Consider the following 18749-nt stretch of genomic DNA (forward strand, 5'->3'; position numbering starts at 1 on the left):
GAAGCCATTTGGTGGTTCTAGGGAAGATAAACCGCTGTGACCTCAGCATTGCTCCGTTTGAGTGTCAACCACTCGCTGCAGAGTTCCCATGATGCTCCACACTCACGTGTGTGTGTGTGAGTGTGTGAGTGTGTGTGAGTGAGAGCAACATTTTGCTGTGGTGGAAATTCTGAGTGCATTTGGTTGGCTGTGGTTAGGTGAGTGTGTGTGTGTTCTTGTACTTCTAGCTTTGTGAGGACCAGGCTGAAGTTCTGCACAGTGAGGACTTGTTTTTCTGGTCCTTTCATCTCCTTCCTCTCCAGGTAAAACCTCGTATCTCCAGATGTGTTGATGTTGAATGTTTGTGATGAACTGAAGGATGAAGTGTTGAGAAAATCCTCTACTTCTTCAGATAAATAAACTCTTTAAAGCTGGAAAAGCATCGTCACAAAGCTGTTTGTTCTCTTCAGAGAGACGATGATGATCTTATAGAATATGATGCATTAAAGCAGATTAAACTATTATAAAAGATGCAACATACACATTACTTTCACTTTTATTTACTTTTACTTCAGTAACGTTTTGAATGAAGGACTTTTACTTGTAAAAGTATTTTCACAGTGTTTTTAGTACTTTTACTGCAGTAAATGATCGGAATACTTCTACAATATGTATTTAAACTCGTATCAAGGTGTTTTAATGCACCGCAGTGGACTGACTTTTTAAAAAGTCACATGAAATGGGCAGCGCTGCCGTAAAAGAGCAGAGGGAATCATCAGAGACTCACTCCACCCAGCTCAGTCTCTGCTCAGACACAAACACTGCACCTATAACTTGAGGCACAGCAGAGCGGACAGCATCATCACACACACAACACGTTTTTTCAACAGCTTCTTCCCTGCCACAGTCAGAATGATGGCAAAATAAAAAGGCTGAAACATGTGTAAAACAATAATCCACTTTACTTCACCTCACCTAACATGTGCAATATCATTATCCATGAAAAGGTGCAATATTCTTATTCTTATCTGTGCAATATCCCCACCATAACCTTCTTCCACCTCTCAAAATGTGCAATATTCCCATAAACAGGTACTCATTCTCCATATTATGTTATTTATTATAGTGTTTTTATACTTGTATATCCTTCTTCTATTTATAAAGTGTTTTTATCCTTACTTTTATCTTCACTATCTTCTAATGTTGACCCAGAGAGCTCTGCACAAATAATTCCAATGTACCTGGACTGTTGGTCCATGTACAAATGGCAAATAAAGAACCTTGAACCTTGAACCTTGAAAGAGAATCTTTTTTTTGTTCTTTTCCATTCGTTCTATTCGGTGCTCCTTGATGCTGATTGCTTTTATTGTAAAACAAATGGAGTTTACTCGTAGTAGAATGTGTTTTATTCACACAACAGAACCAACTCACTGAGAGTGTGGACGAGGAAGTGAAAGTACAAGACGTTACTGTAATATTTCACAATGAATTTAGTGTGAAATGAATCACAAGTCAAACTGACAACTTGATTTAATCTTTAACAGTTGCATCTATTTTGTGAGATGATGTTTGATGTAAAAATGTGAGTTGAGTCAAAGTGTCTTCAACAAATAACTTCAGTTCACGTCACAACATCCAGAAATACATGAAACTCCACAACTCGGTTCCTTTGTGTCCTTCCTCCTCCTCCTCCCCTCTCTCTCCTCATCTTCCAGTCTGTCGTGACGTCACGCGGTCCTCCTCCTGTCTCCGTCTCCAAATGTCCCTGAAGGAGCAGAGACCTCCTGAGAGGAGCGAGGGAGGACCGAGAGAAGACGGACCCGACATTCTTCTTCTTCTTCGCTCCTTCGTGCTGTCGTCGTCATGCTGGACACGCTCACCTTCCTCCTGGAGAAGCTCTTCCTCCTCGCGCACATCAAGCTGTCCAGCCTGCTGCCTCCTCTGCGCCGCCGAGAGCCGCCGCTCACCAGGCGCTGCGACCGGGACGAGGCTCCCGTGCAGCCCGCGGGAGCCCCGCACAAGTTCCGCCGGGGGGACCTGCTGGAGGTCCCGCGGACTCTCTTCACCCACTTCGGCATCTACCTGGGCGACGACCGGGTGGCGCACCTCATCCCGGACATCCTCCCAGCGCTGACCGCCGACAGCCGGCAGATCCAGGAGATGGTGACCAACGCGCGGCTGCTGCTCGGGGTGCTCTCCAAGCGCGCCACCGTCCGCGTGGACTCCGTGGAGGACTTCGCTTACGGAGGCGGAATCCTGCTCAACGCCATGGACCGGGCGGTGCTCCGGAGCCCGCTGTCCGAGGAGGAGGTGGCCCGGCGGGCGGAGCGGCTGGTGGGCTCCGTGTCCTACAGCCTGATGTGGAACAACTGCGAGCACTTCGTCACCTACTGCCGCTACGGCACCGCGCAGAGCCTGCAGACCGACAAGGTGAGAATCCGGCTCCGGGGTGGCGCTTTTGACGCGTGCGGTAACACGTTCCTTTGACTTCTACGCGCGTGATTGGAGGCGGGTGCTTTGATGTTTTTGTTGTTTCCGCTGCTTTTCACACCAGAGATCCAGTAGTTTGTTCAGAGATGGAGAAGTTTAAGAGTTCACACTGAAGCCTCACGAGCTGTTAGTGGAACATTCAGGAACATTCTGCTTTTAAACTCCCGGCAGATTCTTCTATGAAGCGGCTCTTTCAGGGGATCCATGTGCGCTCTTTACGCACAGAGGGGGGTCTCCGCAGAGAGCTTGTTCTGTTCTTTAGGTCGTAACTTCAGTGGGTTCACTGGCTGCTGGTCAGATCTATGAGTGTGTGTGTGTGTGTGTGTGTGTGTGTGTGTGTGTGTGTGTGTGTGGGGGGGGGGGGGGGGGGGGGGGGGGGGGGGGGCTGTTTGTGCAAAAAGAACACCAAAACATCAGATAATAAAGAAATAAAAACAGGCTAAACGAGTGCACGTCTGTAAAATGTGCAGAACAACATGAGACAAAGTGTCTCATGTCTGTCCTCCTCAGTCCTGTGAGGTACAAATATGATGAAATATCCCTAAAAGTCAACAGCTGTTTATGTGTTTTCACATGAAGATTGAAGTTCTCAGGTGTAGAAGCTAAACTTCCTCCGTCAGCTTGAAGGTGTTTCAGCTTGTGAGTCTGTTTTTTTCTTCTTTTTAAACGAGAGGAAAATGTGGGTCGCTCTTTGGAAAAAGTCCTGAGAACAAGAGCTGCATTCAGACCGGAGCCGCCTGGAGAAACCAGAGTCAGACTGATGATGATGATGATGAAGGAGGAGGCCTCATACATCCAGGTCTCTTTAGGCTGCTCTGGTTTATAGAATCCTCACTAAGAGGAAGAAATATTCTGTTGGCTGCACGATTAAAAAAGAAAAGAAAAGATTTTTAAACGGTTTTCCAATTCGCTGCCATCTTTGTTTTCATTTTGGAAAAACGTTAAAATATTTCTTATCGTTCAGAGAACAAAATCTATTTTCATGCAGATGATTAAAAGAGGGTTCGAGGATTCTGAAAATGATCAATAATATCAACTAAATCAGCTTAAACATCCCACTGATGGATACATTGTGTTTCCTGTGTGTTCCCTTCACAATAAAAGCCCACCCCATGTTTGTCCGGACCTTTTTTTATTGGACTTTATCTCTGATGTCTTGTTTAGGCCGGTAGGAGCGGGAGTGGCGGACTCCGCCACCTCCAGTTATACAGGAAGTAAATTCATCCTTTAATATGCTGAGTAATCAAGCAGTTCTTTGTCTTATTGACTGTGCTGCCGTGATGTTTTAAAAGCAGAACATGGCATTAAAACACTAACAGTTAGATGTTTGATTCAAGTCACGTTTGGTGTATTTTGGTGTAAAAACGTGTGTGTGTGTGTGGAGGGGGGGGGGCGTGGCCTGTTTGTCCATTCAGACTCTGCTCCACCGTCCTGCAGCAGAGAGAGTTTTCCCCGATCGAGTTTCACTTCCTGTAATTGCTAACCTAAACATCTCAACCTGCCTGCAGTCTGGCAGTCTGCTTCTTAATGGGGGGCCAACAGGAGCTCTACCGGGGGCCTCAGGGGGCCCCCACAGTAAAATAAACAACAGGTCATTTATATTCCTGTTTCTTTTACTGGAGAGAGAAGTGGCTGTTTGAGACTCTAAATACCGTCTTTAAACACAATGAATAGACATGAAAGAAACAACAGCAGCTCTGCAGCGTTCACATGTGAACTACAATCCAACTGTCAACGTTATCAATGAAGCTTCGTAGCTTTCCAATTATTCCTCACATCCCTACAAATATGTCCTTCATCACATTACGCCTGATGCCAAACAGCAGTTTTGTCCATAGTATCGATGATCAGAATAAGTGTTCAAGTTGTTTAAATGAGTCCGTCCACGTTTCTCTAATTTGAGGATTTGTTTTGTTTGACAGTGAACTGAATCTCATCTCTCGTTCTGCTTCTTCTGCTAAAGATTTCCTTCTATTCACACTTTAAAATATTGCTTTCTATATATTCATGTTATTCCCCCCTTCTTCCAGTTCTGTGAGTGGCTGAAGTCTCTGATCCGGGATCAGCGCAGCGTGGTCCTGACGGCGCTGCTGGGTCTCCTGTCCGTGGCGTGTTTGGGGATGTCGTTCAGCACCGCCCTGCCGACCCTCCTCGTCCCCTTCACCCTGTGGATGGCCAGCTAAGAGCTCCAGGAACCGCGTCCGTGTTTGAGCCGCCATGTTGGAACACTGACGGACAGGAAGTAGTCGTCTGCAAAGAAGTTGACCGTCACACTTTGTGCTCATAACGTTAACGAGGACTCTCGTAGGTGCTGCAACCAGAAGTGATGCATTTTTAAAATATTTTCTTGACAGAAGAAGAACATGGAAGTTAGCATTAGCAACATTAGCAAGCGATAAAGACATTTAAATGGCATGAAAGACTAAAACTGTTTGATTGACAGACGTTGTTTTGAGCAACAAAGAGACCAAAGATCATTTAAGAACTCATCTGTTTTACTGAAGCTGTAGCTTTTATTTTGAAGGTGTCATTGAGGAAATAACGTTTTATTGTCTTCCAATATGGCGCCGTGTCACAGCATCACAGAACATCACAGAGTTAGAGTGAACATATTGTTTCTCTATTTGAACACATGATGTCAGCAGTAAACTGTCCAATCAGGTCAGTTTAAATCATTTAACACCAATAATTAAGTTACAATTGGTTTAAATTAGACGAGCTGATGCTGTCAGTCAATTAGACGACAGTTCAAGCTCCATGCCCATTGGTTCCCACTGAAGATGTAAATATTATAAATATTTTAAAATAGCTTTGACAAAATAATATTTTTACTTGCGGGTATAATGAAGAACTTCATAGCAACATGTCATTTTCTGCCAGTTAGGAGTCTCTCAATCAAAAGAGTTTTGGTGACGTGGTGAAGCAGCCGGGGATCATGGGAGTTGTAGTCTTCATTGCTGTCAGCCTCTCCCGTAACAAGGTCTTAAAGGAGGTTACAAATCTGTGTTTCTCCGAACGTTACCTTGAAATAATAATCAAAATAATAAGATTTCTCTGGTTTGAAAATTGTTGGAAACATTTGGGATGATGTAAGTACACAACTGAACAACATATATCACATAAATCTAGTTGTTTTGGGACATTTTAATGTGGAAAAGGAGGAAAACTGGTTGTTTTTCCAGCTCGGCTACAAAATATTTTTGAGTTTAACTCAAAGTCAATTTACCAGCTTTGTAACTGCTTTTTGTTGTTTTTTGGACTACTTCCAAATCAGGAACGATCTCAAAACACTTGTTACACATTCACAGTGAAACTGTAACTCTGCGGCAGCCATCTTGACTGTAGTTCCATGTCGGCCATCTTGACTGTAGTTCCATGTCGGCCCCTCTGCTGAAGCTCTTCTTGTAAATATCTGTACATATTCTTCACAACCTGATTGTTTCTCTAACAGTCAAAATGTTTTGAACAGAATTTATTTTTTACGACGCTGTAACACTTTATATGTGTTTTCTATGTAAATAAAGTTTGTGGACTCTTTGAATTCTTCAAGTTTCTGGTGATTTATTTTCTGGTCGACTGAATTGAATTCGTCATCGGTGCATAAAAGCATCGGCATGAATATTATTAAACTGTGGAGCTTGTTTTGAATTTCTTCTTTTTTGTCTACTTTCATATTTTCTCTGGAAATCAAACTAATAATTCTTCAAAAATGTTCCTTCGTTTTGATGAAATTATGAGCTTGTTTGTGTTGAAAAGTGAAAATCTATTTGATCTACTCAGAGAAACGTTCAGGGCAGACGTCCAGTGATCTTTGACCTTTATCGCCCTCTGCTGGCCGACTGGAGGAACTACAACAACATCAACATCTCCAGTAGAAGTCAGTGACACTCAGTTTGGCCTCCTACGCCCTAGCTCCCTACTCCCTAGCTCCCTCCTCCCACTTCAATCCTCCAGCTACATCCTCCCCCCTCCCAGCTCTCAGCTCACGGCCCCCAGCTATTGCTTCAGAGTGGAACCAGTGTGTTTCCCTCTCTGTGTTGCTGCTGTTGGGAAACAATTGAGAAATGGTCACATAATGTTGCTTAATGACAATAATCCGAATGCTCAACCAGCTCTATTGTTCTGAGGGTTTATGTGATTTCACTGAAATTCTTTCAGTGAGAAAACGAGTCCAACGCGTTGTGACTGCTTCCTGTGTGTCTTCTGCTTCTTCCTGCTGTTAGAAAATAACACAGTTATTGTTTTATTACTGATTATTGATGAGCAGGATTAAAGTACAACAAGAAGCGTCGGAGGCATTTTATACATGTTCTTCCTTTTTCTTTGTGAAGCTTTTGATTGTTTGTGTTTCTTTTTTTAACAATACCTCATTTTTTTTACTTTGTCAAAACCTGACGCCTTTATTACCCACAATGCAACTCGACCGCTTCTGATTTTGATATAATACATTTTTATATTTCATAAATTGTGCATGAAAAGTGAAAGTAACTAAAGCAGTGAAGTAAAAACTACAATATTTTCCTTTTAAATGTAGTAGTATAAGAGAGAATACTGCAGTATAGTACATCTACTTCAAAATTATACTCAAGTACTGTACTTGACTAAATGTACTTAGTTACATTTCATTACACTCATAAAATTAACATCTTTATACTCCGTTTAAACTCTTTATAATAAAAAACTGAGTTAAATCACAAACAGCTGAGACCATGACATCATCAATAATCATCAATACGAGATATTAAGATTAAATATAAATACACATCTTCAGGTACATTGAATATAATAGAAACCTGAAAATAGAAAATACTGGATGAGCGACTCAAAGTCACTTTTATTCAGTCAAGAGAAACCAAACGAGTGTTTGAGACTCGATACGAGTATACATATATATACACTGGTACTTTACTGAAGTACAGTATTTAAGTACAATTTTGAGGTAGTTGTACTTCAGTATTTCCACTTTATACTTCTACTCCACATCTCAGAGGGAAATATTGTACTTTTTATTCCAACACATTTATTTAAACTTATATTCTGATATTTATTAGTAACACAAACTAGAATCTAGATTTTATTATTGATCCAACAGAATTCACAAGTAACACAGAAGTTTATAGTAAAACAATAAGCTCCGCCTCTACCAATAATTATCAATATTTATGATTCACTTGTATCATTTATTACCATTTATGACGTAGCGCTCACTAATCCCCCCCCCCCCCCCCCCCGCAGAACAGAACCACCTATAAGGAGTCGGCTTCCTTCTTCTTCTCCTTCGTCTTCCTCTCACCATGTTCCCTCTGCAGCTGCTCGCTCTGCTCTTCATCTCCACGCAGAGACCCGACCTGAGAGACGGGAAGAGGCCGAGGGAGGAGGAGGAGGAGGGACGGTCGAAGGAAAGGAAGGAAAGGAAGGAAAGGAAGTCGTCTCTCAGGAGGGGAGACCTGCTGCAGGTTCCCAGGACTCTGTTCACACACTTTGGGATTTACTTGGGGGGAGACAGGTGAGAGCTTTCCTGTTTCTTTTCCTTTCCTCTCCTCTTTCTTTGTCCTTTATTACCTCTTTCCTTTCCTCCCCTCTGCCGTGTGCTAATCACATATTTTCTTTTCGTCCTTCCTTTGTGACCTCTTTCCTTCCCTTTCCTTTTCTTTCCTTTCCTCCCCTCTCTCCTATGTCACCTCTTTCCTTCCTTTTCCTTTCCCTTCCCTTCTCCTATGTCTCCTTTTCTTTCCTTTCCTTTTCTATACTCTCGCCAATGTTCTTTCCTTTCCTTTCCTCTCTCCTTTCATTTCTTCTCCTTTCCTTTCCTTTCCTACTTTCTTTCTTTCCTTCACTGTCTCCTATGTCGTCTCCTTTCCTCTGCTCTCTCCAGAGTCGCTCACTTCATCCCAGACATCCTGCCCGTCGTCTCCAGTGATCAGTGCAGAATCGGTCGGATGGTGACCAACAGCAGGCTGCTGCTGGGAGTCCTGACCAAGGTACCAGAGTCCACCGAGTCTCACTGAGGCGTCAGAGTGAAGAAACATTCATTAATATTTACATAGAAACACTTACGTTAGCATAAAAGAGCAGAACAAATACCTTGTAAAGTTGCATCCTTGCCTCTCTGGGTTCAGCTCATTTATTCAAACTCCAGGTTTTAGGATGTTTTCTGCTTTAAAATAACAAACACAAGTACGTCAACAGTGCGGAGGAAGAACTCAGATCCTCTGAAGAAGACACATTAGAGGAGAAACGTTATCTTAAAGGAGTAAATCTGAAGGTGGTCATTGATAACAAAAATATATCTTTTCATTGTTTCAGATGTTTCATGAAGGAAATAAAAAAAGAAAGAAAGAAAGAAATAAGAATGTTTGTTAGAAATATGAAATGCTGTTTCCTGACCTGTTCACAACAGAACCACGAATGAACAAACTAATAAACTAAAAGAACGTGAATGAAGGAGTAGAATCAGGTCTAAGTGTGATCTCTGACTGGCTCTGTGGTCCTCAGAGGGGCTCTGTGAGGGTGGACTCGGTGGAGGACTTCGCTTTCGGAGCTCAGATCTTCGTGAACACTTTGGACGAGGTGAGAGAGGAAACGCTCGCTGCTCATGTCGGGTTTCACTCAAAGGTTATGGATGTAAAAAAGAAATCAAATCAAACAAACTAAGTGACTTATAAACTCACGAACTTACGTACTTAAGAACTTAAGAACTTACGTACTTACAAACTTACAAACTTAAGAACTTACAAACTTACGAACTTACGAACTTAAGAACTTAAGAACTTACGTACTTACAAACTTACAAACTTATGAACTTACAAACTTACGTACTTACGAACTTACGAACTTAAGAACTTACGAACTTACGAACTAATGAGCTAAACAAACTTAGGAACAAACAAATTAGCGGACTTATTAACTTACAAACTAACTAACTTACGAACTAACGAGCTTAACAAATTTACGAACCTTTGGACTAAGGTTCTAACGAACGTACAAACTTACAAACTTAAGAACTTACAAACTTACGAACTTACGAACTTAAGAACTTAAGAACTTACGTACTTACAAACTTACAAACTTATGAACTTACAAACTTACGTACTTACAAACTTACAAACTTATGAACTTACAAACTTACGTACTTACGAACTTACGAACTTAAGAACTTACGAACTTAAGAACTAATGAGCTAAACAAACTAAGGAACAAACAAATTAGCGGACTTATTAACTTACAAACTAACTAACTTACGAACTAACGAGCTTAACAAATTTACGAACCTTTGGACTAAGGTTCTAACGAACGTACAAACTTACGAACTAACGAATGTAAAAAGTGTCAAATAAATGTAGCGATGTAAAAAGTATAATATTTGTGCCTGAGATGTTATGAAGTAGAAGTATAGAGTGTCAGAAAGTGGACCAAAGTACTTTGTTCTCCGGTACAGTACTTGAGTATATATAGTAGTGCCAGCAGTAGTACTAGTGCTCGTACAGTAATCCAGTCACCTGTCCTCTGCAGGTGTGTAGCCGCCCGGCGCTGCAGGCGGAGGAGGTGGCGAGGAGGGCGGAGAAGCTTCAGGGTCACGTGACCTACAGCCTGCTGTGGTACAACTGTGAACACTACGTCATGTACTGTCGCTACGGCACCGCCGTGAGCTACCAGAGCTTTCAGGTAGAAAACATCTTCTATGGTCAGATCAGTGGGAGAGGTGTATATACAGTATATACTCTGTGTACTGTGTATACTCTGTGTACTGTGTGGTGTATACACTGTCCTTTAAATGCTCTATAAACTCTATACTGTACATAACATACTGTTTGTTGTACAGTATAGTATACCGTTTATAGTGTATTTACTGTATTATATGTACAGTATTTACAGTATTTCCAGTATATTGTGAGTCTCTAGCAGTGAGCTGCAGATTAAAGCTGATCTGTGATCTGTGATCAGCTTTAATCTTTAATTGGGTTAAACCTTCATGTTGCAACAGTGACGTTTAATAAAAGCTCTTTTGTTTTGTGGATTTTACAGCTTTCGATTAAAAGTGAGACGGAATAAAACTGTGAAAGGAGAGACTCTTATTGTGAAACTCTTTTTAAAGCTGAAACTGTCACTAAACACTAGAAAAGATCTAAAAACACAAAGAAATACTGTGACTACGGACAAAAGCAGCACATTAGTACATCAGTACGACAGAGAATATATGATATAAATATATGAGCTCCGTCCATGTACCCTGCAGACGGTAAACAATAATAATAATAATAAATAATAAGATGAGTACCGGCTCCATCTAGTGTTTATTAATAACCTTCAGTTATTGTTAGAAATACTAAAAGAAACATTTATCAATAAAGACGTTCAGACATTCATGTGACTCAAAAAGAAAATCAAACAAAAAGTATGTTTTTCTGCCTCTTATAAACCCTCTACATCTCTCCTCTTCTTCATCTTCTTCATCTTCTTCTTCAGTTCTGTAAGACGGCGAGGAAGCTGTTGCTGAGTCGGCGCGTTGCAAAGGTGACGGTGTTGTTGGGTCTGAGTCTGCTCCTCCACCTCGAGGCTCTGACCTCCTGCTCCGTCACCATCGCCGTCCTGCTGCCCTTCCTCATCTGGATGGCCGCATGAAGTACACATGAAGTACACATGAAGTACACATGAAGTACACATGAAGAACACATGAAGTACACATGAAGTACACATGAAGTACACATGAAGAACACATGAAGTACACATGAAGAACACATCAAGAACACATGAAGAACACATCAAGAACACATCAAGTACACATGAAGTACACATGAAGTACACATGAAGTACACATGAAGTACACATGAAGAACACATGAAGTACACATGAAGAACACATGAAGTACACATGAAGTACACATGAGAATAACCTGTAAAAAATGACATGATAATAAATATTAAAGATTGTATTTTTGTGGTATTTGCTGTGCTACTATCATCAAAAATAATTATGTATATTTGTGTTTTGCCTGAAATAATAAGGGCAACATATACGACCAAGAAGGGAAATTTATATTTATTAAAAATGTAATTTCTATTTTATTTTATCTAGGATTATTTACGATTTTGACTTTTTTTTAAATTATATTTTATTTTATATTTGCTGTGATTTATATTAATTGTATTTTTTATTTTATTACGTTATTTCCGTTCAGTTTTTTATTGTATTATTATTTATAATAACAACAATATTAATGTCTTTAAAAGACATAACTGCCATAAAGTCATGCTGTTACACCCTCCGGCCAGCAGGCGGCGGTATAACCCTTAAACGTTAGTTTGTAGTCCTTCAATAAATTGAAGAAGAAGAAATAACAACACAGAAACAACATGGCGGCCGAGGCTCCCTTCGATGTCAGCATCATGTCTAAAGCCGAGATTCTGAGAGGAATCGTGGCCGATAAACTGACAACAGCCGCGCAGGAGATCTTCGCGGTCGTCCAGAGAACCGTGGCCGGATACGAGGAGGAGGCGGCGGGTCTGAGGCAGGAGATCGACCGGCAGAAGAGGCTGCTGGAGCTCCTCGCGCAGCCGGAGATCAAGCTGGAGACGACAGGTCTGCATCTTCTTCGTTGGTTTTTATAAGACAACTAAAGCCCTCTACTACATGTACTGCACTGTATACTACTAACAGTAACAACATCCGGGTATTTCTGACATCCTGTGGATTTTAAGCTCGTCCGGAATGAGCCGGACATGCGCAGTAACGATCACTGGTGTAACGGGTTATCAAGCGACCGTGTTAACTGGTGTTACGGTTCATCAAGCGACCGTGTTAACTGGTGTTAATAACTCTGTAGTGGTTTATCTATTATATATATATATAATATATTTATATATTCTGTCTCTGATCCAGATGACCAGTTTCCTGTCTGCCAGCCGGCAGGAGGAGGAGGAGGAGGAGGAGGAGGAGAACCTCCTGAGGAGGAGGAGCAGTACACATATGAGTTCAGTACGTCTTTAAGTCCTCTTTATTATCATTAACGAGCGCCTCTTAGCTGTTTGTTAGAACAGTTTGTTTGTTATTTGTGAAGAGGTTTTTATTAATCTGCTCTTTTTATTTGACAGAATATGATTTTACAGACTAAGAATTGCCAGAAAAATTAAATAATTAATAATGAAAAATAAATAAAATAAGTGTTTAACGAGCCGGCAGTACGTTTTGTAAATTCAAGGTTTATATTTAATCGTAACAATTGTTCAAAATGACGTGAAATTGCTCCGTTTTATGTGAAAAACCTTCAGATTCTTCAGTCGCGCTGAACTTCTTTCTACTACCGTGCTCTCACTGAAGGAATACTTTCTGTGTGTTTTACAGTGTAGTATTAGATCTTCTACTTCAGTAAAGGATCTGAATACTGAACTCTCTCAACTCTCTAACACACAACGTGAACCACGTTTAGCTGTCGACTCGTTTAATTGATCTATGCTTCTGTTCAGATATGGACTCTGGAGACTTCTTCGGCCACGCTGAGGAAGAGGAGGAAGAGGAGGAGGAGGAGGAGGAGGATGAGGATGAGGAGCCAGGACAGAGCACCAGTCTGGATCAGGAGGATCTGAGGGACCCGGGTCATCAGAGACCGTCTGTGGAGAGGAAGGGGGCTCCTCTGAACCTCCGAGTCGTTCTGCTGCAGGACTCTCAGAGCGACTCGCTCACAGACGACGGTGAGAGTCCAACAGGAAGAGAAAATCCATTAATATGAATAATTAAAGCCACATGTACAATATATTCTTTAATGAGTCAATTCTGCAAAATCTCCCAAATTCTTGAGCTCAACTTTCTGTGGAAACGATGGAACTTCACCGACTCTTTTAAACTCCAGTCGTCCCGAATAAACCTGCAGCTGAGTCTGTAGTTTAGCAAACAAAGATAATAATATACGTTAAAGAAGTGACGGGAATCTAAAGAGAAGTAGAAATATTGCTCAATGTTTTGTCCATGAAGGAGGCGACGGCTTCTTCTGCGTTTGTTCTGGAAGTTTGGTTTAGATTTCTGCGTTCTTTATCAGAAGAAATAGTTGAATCTGTTTGTGGTTTAGAGTTGAAGGCCCCGGTGCAGGAGGTGAGGTGTCCCCGAGGCCTGCGGGAACCAGACTTCCTGGACCTGCTGAGGTCCACCTTCCCTCAGCTGACCGGAGCGTTCGACGCCTTCACGACCGACGCGGGCGAGAAACTGAGGCCACTGAACCTCCGGACGCTGACGCCAGAGGAGATCCAGAGGTCCATCGGATCCACGGGGAGAGGAGGAGGAGGAGGAGGAGGAGGAGGAGGAGGAGGAGGAGGAGGAGGAGGAGGAGCGCTGTACATCAGAGTGAAGGTACATTTATTCTGGCTCTGAGCTCACTGCTGCCAAAAGTCCAGAGGGAACCTTCAATGTAGTGAACTGTTGATCTTCTTCAGGCTCCTCCGCAGATAAAAGACGAAGACGTCGAAGACGCTGGAAGTGATGAAAACTGTCCGCGTGCGAGGTGAGTGGAAGCAATGATTTATTTATCCTTTAAAGACCTGCAGCTTTGCTATTTCTTTGCTTTTCAAGGGGATTTTGTTATTTAATTGAACCTACCATTTTTTATATATTTTTTCTTTTGTTATTATTTCAGATTTGTTTTGTTTTTTGTTTTTATTTTCAATTTTAGATTTCAGGGCGAAATCAGAGCGTTGAACAAACTAAGACATGTCAATAATGTATAAATAATATAAAAGGGTGAGACTGTGGCTTGATGATTCATTATTTATTAGCATGAGAATTCACGGGACCTCTACAGAAGAGACCAGGAGGAACCGGAGACCCAGAAGAACCTCCACGGCCTTGCGAAGGTCTCGGGCTTCTGTGGCCGCTTCTCTCACAAGCGCAGGAAACGTCCGAATCAAGAGCGACGGACTCTCCTCTCCAGAACCGGACGCAGTGCCGCCGCGCAAAAAAAGGCAGAACTCTCGCGTGCCTCCTGACGTGAGGAAGGACGGCGTTGATCACTTCCCAACGTGGGCAACCAGACAGAGATGCAAACACTGCACAGGAAACCACTTCTCCTACGTCTGCTGTGGGAAATGTAAAGTCCATCTTTGCCTGAACAAGGACAGAAACTGTTTCTTTGCCCACCACGAGGCGAAGCAATAAGAACCAACTGGAATCTTCCAAAAGATTATTGTTTCTAAAATAAACACTGTTGTGATCAATAATGGATAAATATGCCCGATGTATCAAATCTGATACAAAACTATTTCATATGTAAATAACAATATTTTTTGACTAAAGGTCCAATAAACACTTCAATATCAAATAATCTGAATTTTCTGAATATTATTGATCAAATAATTATTGATTATTGATCAAATATATTGATTGTCAGGCTTCACAGGGTTAAGTTATAGAAATATACCGAAATAGAAAACTAGCTTAATGATGTTCACAGATGTTCACAGATGTTCATTACACCTGAAGGAGGTAAAGCACATGTCAAAGGCACTCTTCCTGTTACTGGAGACATTCCAGCTAAACATAACATGTCAATTACAAACCTGAGTTTCCTGAAGTCTTGTATTCACAATTGGATCCGTCTCTGAAGCTTTTTTGGCTCCTCGGGAATGTAGAAGCTCAAAGAGTCGTCCAGGTTTTATGTTCTTAAGGCTGCTCAGAGTTTACTGGTCGGTTTCGTCTCACTTGATCAATGGATACAACTGAGTATCGTCTGCATAAGAATGAATGTGTTTCCTGATAATATTTCCTAAAGGAAGCACATATAACATGTATGAAATTGGTCCAAGCACAGAAACTTGTGGAACTCTGTTTTTTAAAACGGGGATTTTGTTTGACAGTTTTGTGCTTCGCCTTTTTTCCCGTAGTGACGATATTTCGGGGGAGTCTCTCGGTTCCATAGAAGACGCTCACTCTCTCTCTGCGACGGCTTCAACGTCGGCGGATCGCCACGAGAGAGAAGGTTTGGTGGTGCATTCAATGCCCAAGGTAAAGTATTCTGCTCTCTGATGATAATAATGATGATGTCGTCATTATCATAAATGAGAGTCTGTGCTCAAAGTCATCATTAAAGTTGATGCGCTCATTTGAAATATCTGTGAATTACTGTTTTAGCATTTTTGGAATATCCATAAAGATTACATAAAAGAAAAGAAGAAATTGGATTTTTGCCCTAAAATCTAGAATGTAAAAAAAACTCAATTTAAAAAATAGAAAATAAAATAACGAATTTGAATTAAAAACAAGGAAATAAATGTAATAAATCTTAAATTAAATAAAAAATAAATTCCCCCTTTTGTTCTAATACGTTTCCATATTTATATTTATTATTTTCTCTATTTAATGATCCATTTTATGATGAAAACAGGAAAAATGCATTGATTTTTCATCTTTAGAGAAACATGTACATTTCAGAAGAAATCATTTGTTGGTTGAAGTGCTAACATCACTCCTGAAATTACAGAAATTGTGAAGAAGACAATAAATTATCACTGTTTAGATTGAGTTTATTTTCTATCCAGCTTCATCAGAACCAATAGAAATACTGATCTTAAAACTATTCCAAGAAATTAAGAGAAATTGTGTAACAATACCCAATAATAATTTGTTCAGCTGAGGTGGAGACGACTTTCAACAACACTGGATCTTGCAATTCCCATATTGAATTATGAGCCCAAATCATGGGAAATGTGATATTAATCAAGTCTCAGTTTTAGGTTTGCTACGGAGTTGTTGTTGTGTACAGTGACTTTTTATTTCTTTTCATTACAAACAACTCGATAATGGAATGTCGATCTGTGGTGATCAGACAAATATCTACAAAGGCGAGTGTCGATGTTATTTATGGTTTCAGATAACTGTCTCTCTGTATGTCTCTCTGTTGCTATAGAAACTGAAAGGAGCGGTGGGACTCAAAAATCACAGCTGTGAGCACTGTGACAAGTCCTTCACAACATCGAGATATTTAAAGATCCACGAGAGAGGTCACTTTGAAGAGAAACCGTACGGTTGTGACCTGTGTACCAAAGCCTTCACCACTCCGTTTGACCTGAAGAGACACTATCGTGTTCACACTGGAGAGAAACTACACGGCTGTGATCAATGTGGGAAAACTTTTTTTCACGTTAGTAGCCTTAAAGCCCACCAGCGCACTCACACCGGAGAGAAACCATACGGGTGTGAACAATGTGGGAAAATGTTCACTCAGCTACCGCAATTAAAAGTCCATCAACGCAGCCACACGGGAGAGAAACCATACAGCTGTGACCAGTGTGAGAAAGTGTTCGCAACTCCAGGTGTTCGGAAAATCCACATGCGCGTTCACTCTGGAGAGAAACTGCATAGCTGTGAGTTTTGTGGGAAAACTTGCAAAACATCAAGTGACCTTAAGATCCACCGACGTATTCACACCGGAGAGAAACCGTACAGCTGTGATCTGTGTGATAGAACATTCACCACTCCGGGTCACCTGAAAATCCACAGACGTGTTCACACGGGAGAAAAACCGTACAGCTGTGATCAATGCGGGAAAGCTTTCGCTACTCCGAGTAATCTGAAATGCCACCGACGTAGTCACACCGGAGAGAGACCGTACAGCTGTGATCAATGCGAGAAGTCTTTCACCATTCCAGGTCACCTGAAAACCCACAGACTTATTCACACTGGAGAGAAACCGTACAGCTGTGATCAATGCGGGAAAGCCTTCGCCACTCAAGGTAATCTGAAAATCCACGGACGTGTTCACGCCGGGGAGGAACCATGCAGCGTCGATCAATGAGGAAAACCAGTTTTTTAAGGTAAAAACAACACCTGCGCATTTATGCTGGAGAGAAACCATACAGCTGTGATTAACGTTCTAGAACTTTCCCTACTTCAGTAGTGGTGCCCTTCTTCATCTGGACGACCGCATAAACACGTAAAAGACTGAGCAGAGTAAATCATTTAAAAAGGAAGTATCTTGGAGGTTTGCTGTGGAACATTGTGGAAATTTCAAGTACACGTGAAAATAATTGGACAAAAATAACAAAAGTGTAATAATTGTATTCTTAAGTTTGTGGTATTTGCTGTGCTACTAAAATCATAAATGTACTGCAATAGTGTATAGTTGTGTTTAAGTGATCAAAGAGAAACATTTTGACGACTCATTTAATATATCGTATGTTTTTAAGCTTCCCATTTATTTGGATCACGAAAACTACAGTTCTGAACTACATTTCCCATGAGCACAGGTCTGCTTGATGTATTTGTAAACTCTTTGCCATTTGAAGGCCCACAGACTGAGAGCTTGGCTTTATCAATAAAAATGTACACCTTTTACAATTTATTGATATATATTAGTGCTGGGCAACTAATTGTAATCGTGATTAATCGCATTGTTATGCGCACAATTCAACAATGAATTCAAAAGTATGGTATTACACACTTTTATTTTAAAGTACTGCTATATGAACAAAAGTGTAATAACGTTTGGTTTGCAAACACTTTAAAGAAATCAGGTTATTGTTAACAGCAGTATTCTCTTTACACAGTAGCAGTTATAATACAGTTATAATGATTCTGATAATAGATATTCAGCCGGTGTTCATAACTTTATCTTCATGTGTGTAGGAGATGCAATTTTAAATATACATCTTGAAACCTGCAAACCTATCTACGTCATGTTTTTATTTGTTGTAAAATGTATTATTTTACTTTATTGTATTTCCCCCTCAATGTAAATATTGCAGAGTTAGCTAGAGAGCTCATTTTAGTTTGTAGTCCCTGAGCAGGTTATTACAATTTATTGGCCTAATATTATTATTCAATAGAATTCTACTTTACGTCCATTCTGGTCCATTCTCGTCCATTCTGGTCCATTCACGTCCATTCTCGTCCATTTGCTTCCATTCTGGTCCATTCGCCATTCTGGTCCATTCTCGTCCATTTTCCATTCTGGTCCATTCTCGTCCGTCCATTCTTGTCCATTCTTGTCCATTCTCGTCCATTTGCGTCCATTTGCGTCCATTCTCGTCCATTTGCGAACACAGCTCAGGTCAGCCGGTCTGGTTTGAACCCAGTACGTCACCTGTAGACCAGGTAGAAGAGACATACTAACCTGTGAGTGAAGATGTGGTTTGTTACATAGAGGGTGATAAGAAGCTGTACATGGAGAGACTTAGGACCCAGGGGAATGTAGGTGAAGCATGGAACCTGTACTGTGGCAGTAACGTGTAGCATGAGGAAGTTAAGCTAATACAAAGAGCTGCAGTTAAGAGCAGTTTGTTCTCTCGTGCTTATATGTT

At 41.0% G+C, this 18749-nt stretch overlaps 3 protein-coding genes across 3 annotated transcripts; all 3 read left to right on the plus strand.

Annotated features, from left to right (window-relative positions):
• Window positions 1-1607: 1607 nt before the first annotated feature.
• On the plus strand, window positions 1608-6018 carry LOC306714802 (lecithin retinol acyltransferase-like). Its single transcript, XM_079184937.1, has 2 exons — window positions 1608-2409; window positions 4500-6018. Exons 1-2 carry the CDS (start codon window positions 1843-1845, stop codon window positions 4650-4652), a joined length of 720 nt encoding a protein of 239 aa, XP_079041063.1. The 5' UTR covers window positions 1608-1842; the 3' UTR covers window positions 4653-6018.
• Window positions 6019-7763: 1745 nt separating this feature from the next.
• lratb.2 (lecithin retinol acyltransferase b, tandem duplicate 2) lies at window positions 7764-11091 on the plus strand (the record flags this gene model as incomplete). Its single annotated transcript, XM_079184554.1, has 5 exons — window positions 7764-7975; window positions 8345-8450; window positions 8965-9039; window positions 9982-10134; window positions 10936-11091. 5 exons carry the CDS (start codon window positions 7764-7766, stop codon window positions 11089-11091), a joined length of 702 nt encoding a protein of 233 aa, XP_079040680.1.
• Window positions 11092-13799: 2708 nt separating this feature from the next.
• On the plus strand, window positions 13800-18104 carry LOC306714800 (uncharacterized protein). The gene is made up of 4 exons (XM_079184935.1): window positions 13800-13809; window positions 13893-13960; window positions 15336-15456; window positions 16358-18104. The coding sequence occupies exons 3-4, from the start codon at window positions 15448-15450 to the stop codon at window positions 17243-17245; spliced, it is 897 nt and encodes a 298-aa protein (XP_079041061.1). The 5' UTR covers window positions 13800-13809; window positions 13893-13960; window positions 15336-15447; the 3' UTR covers window positions 17246-18104.
• The last annotated feature ends 645 nt before the right edge of the window (window positions 18105-18749 follow it).

The sequence above is a fragment of the Pholis gunnellus genome, assembly GCF_910591455.1.
Source record: "Pholis gunnellus genome assembly, chromosome: 23".
Lineage (NCBI taxonomy): Eukaryota > Metazoa > Chordata > Actinopteri > Perciformes > Pholidae > Pholis > Pholis gunnellus.

What these genes read in the sequence shown, in the direction of transcription:
- LOC306714802 (XM_079184937.1), top strand. Translation starts at nt 1,843, where the DNA reads ATGCTGGACACGCTCACCTTCCTCCTGGAGAAGCTCTTCCTCCTCGCG. An exon ending in AGAGCCTGCAGACCGACAAG is followed by an intron (nt 2,410 to 4,499) that starts GTGAGAATCCGG and finishes CCCTTCTTCCAG; the next exon opens with TTCTGTGAGTGGCTGAAGTC.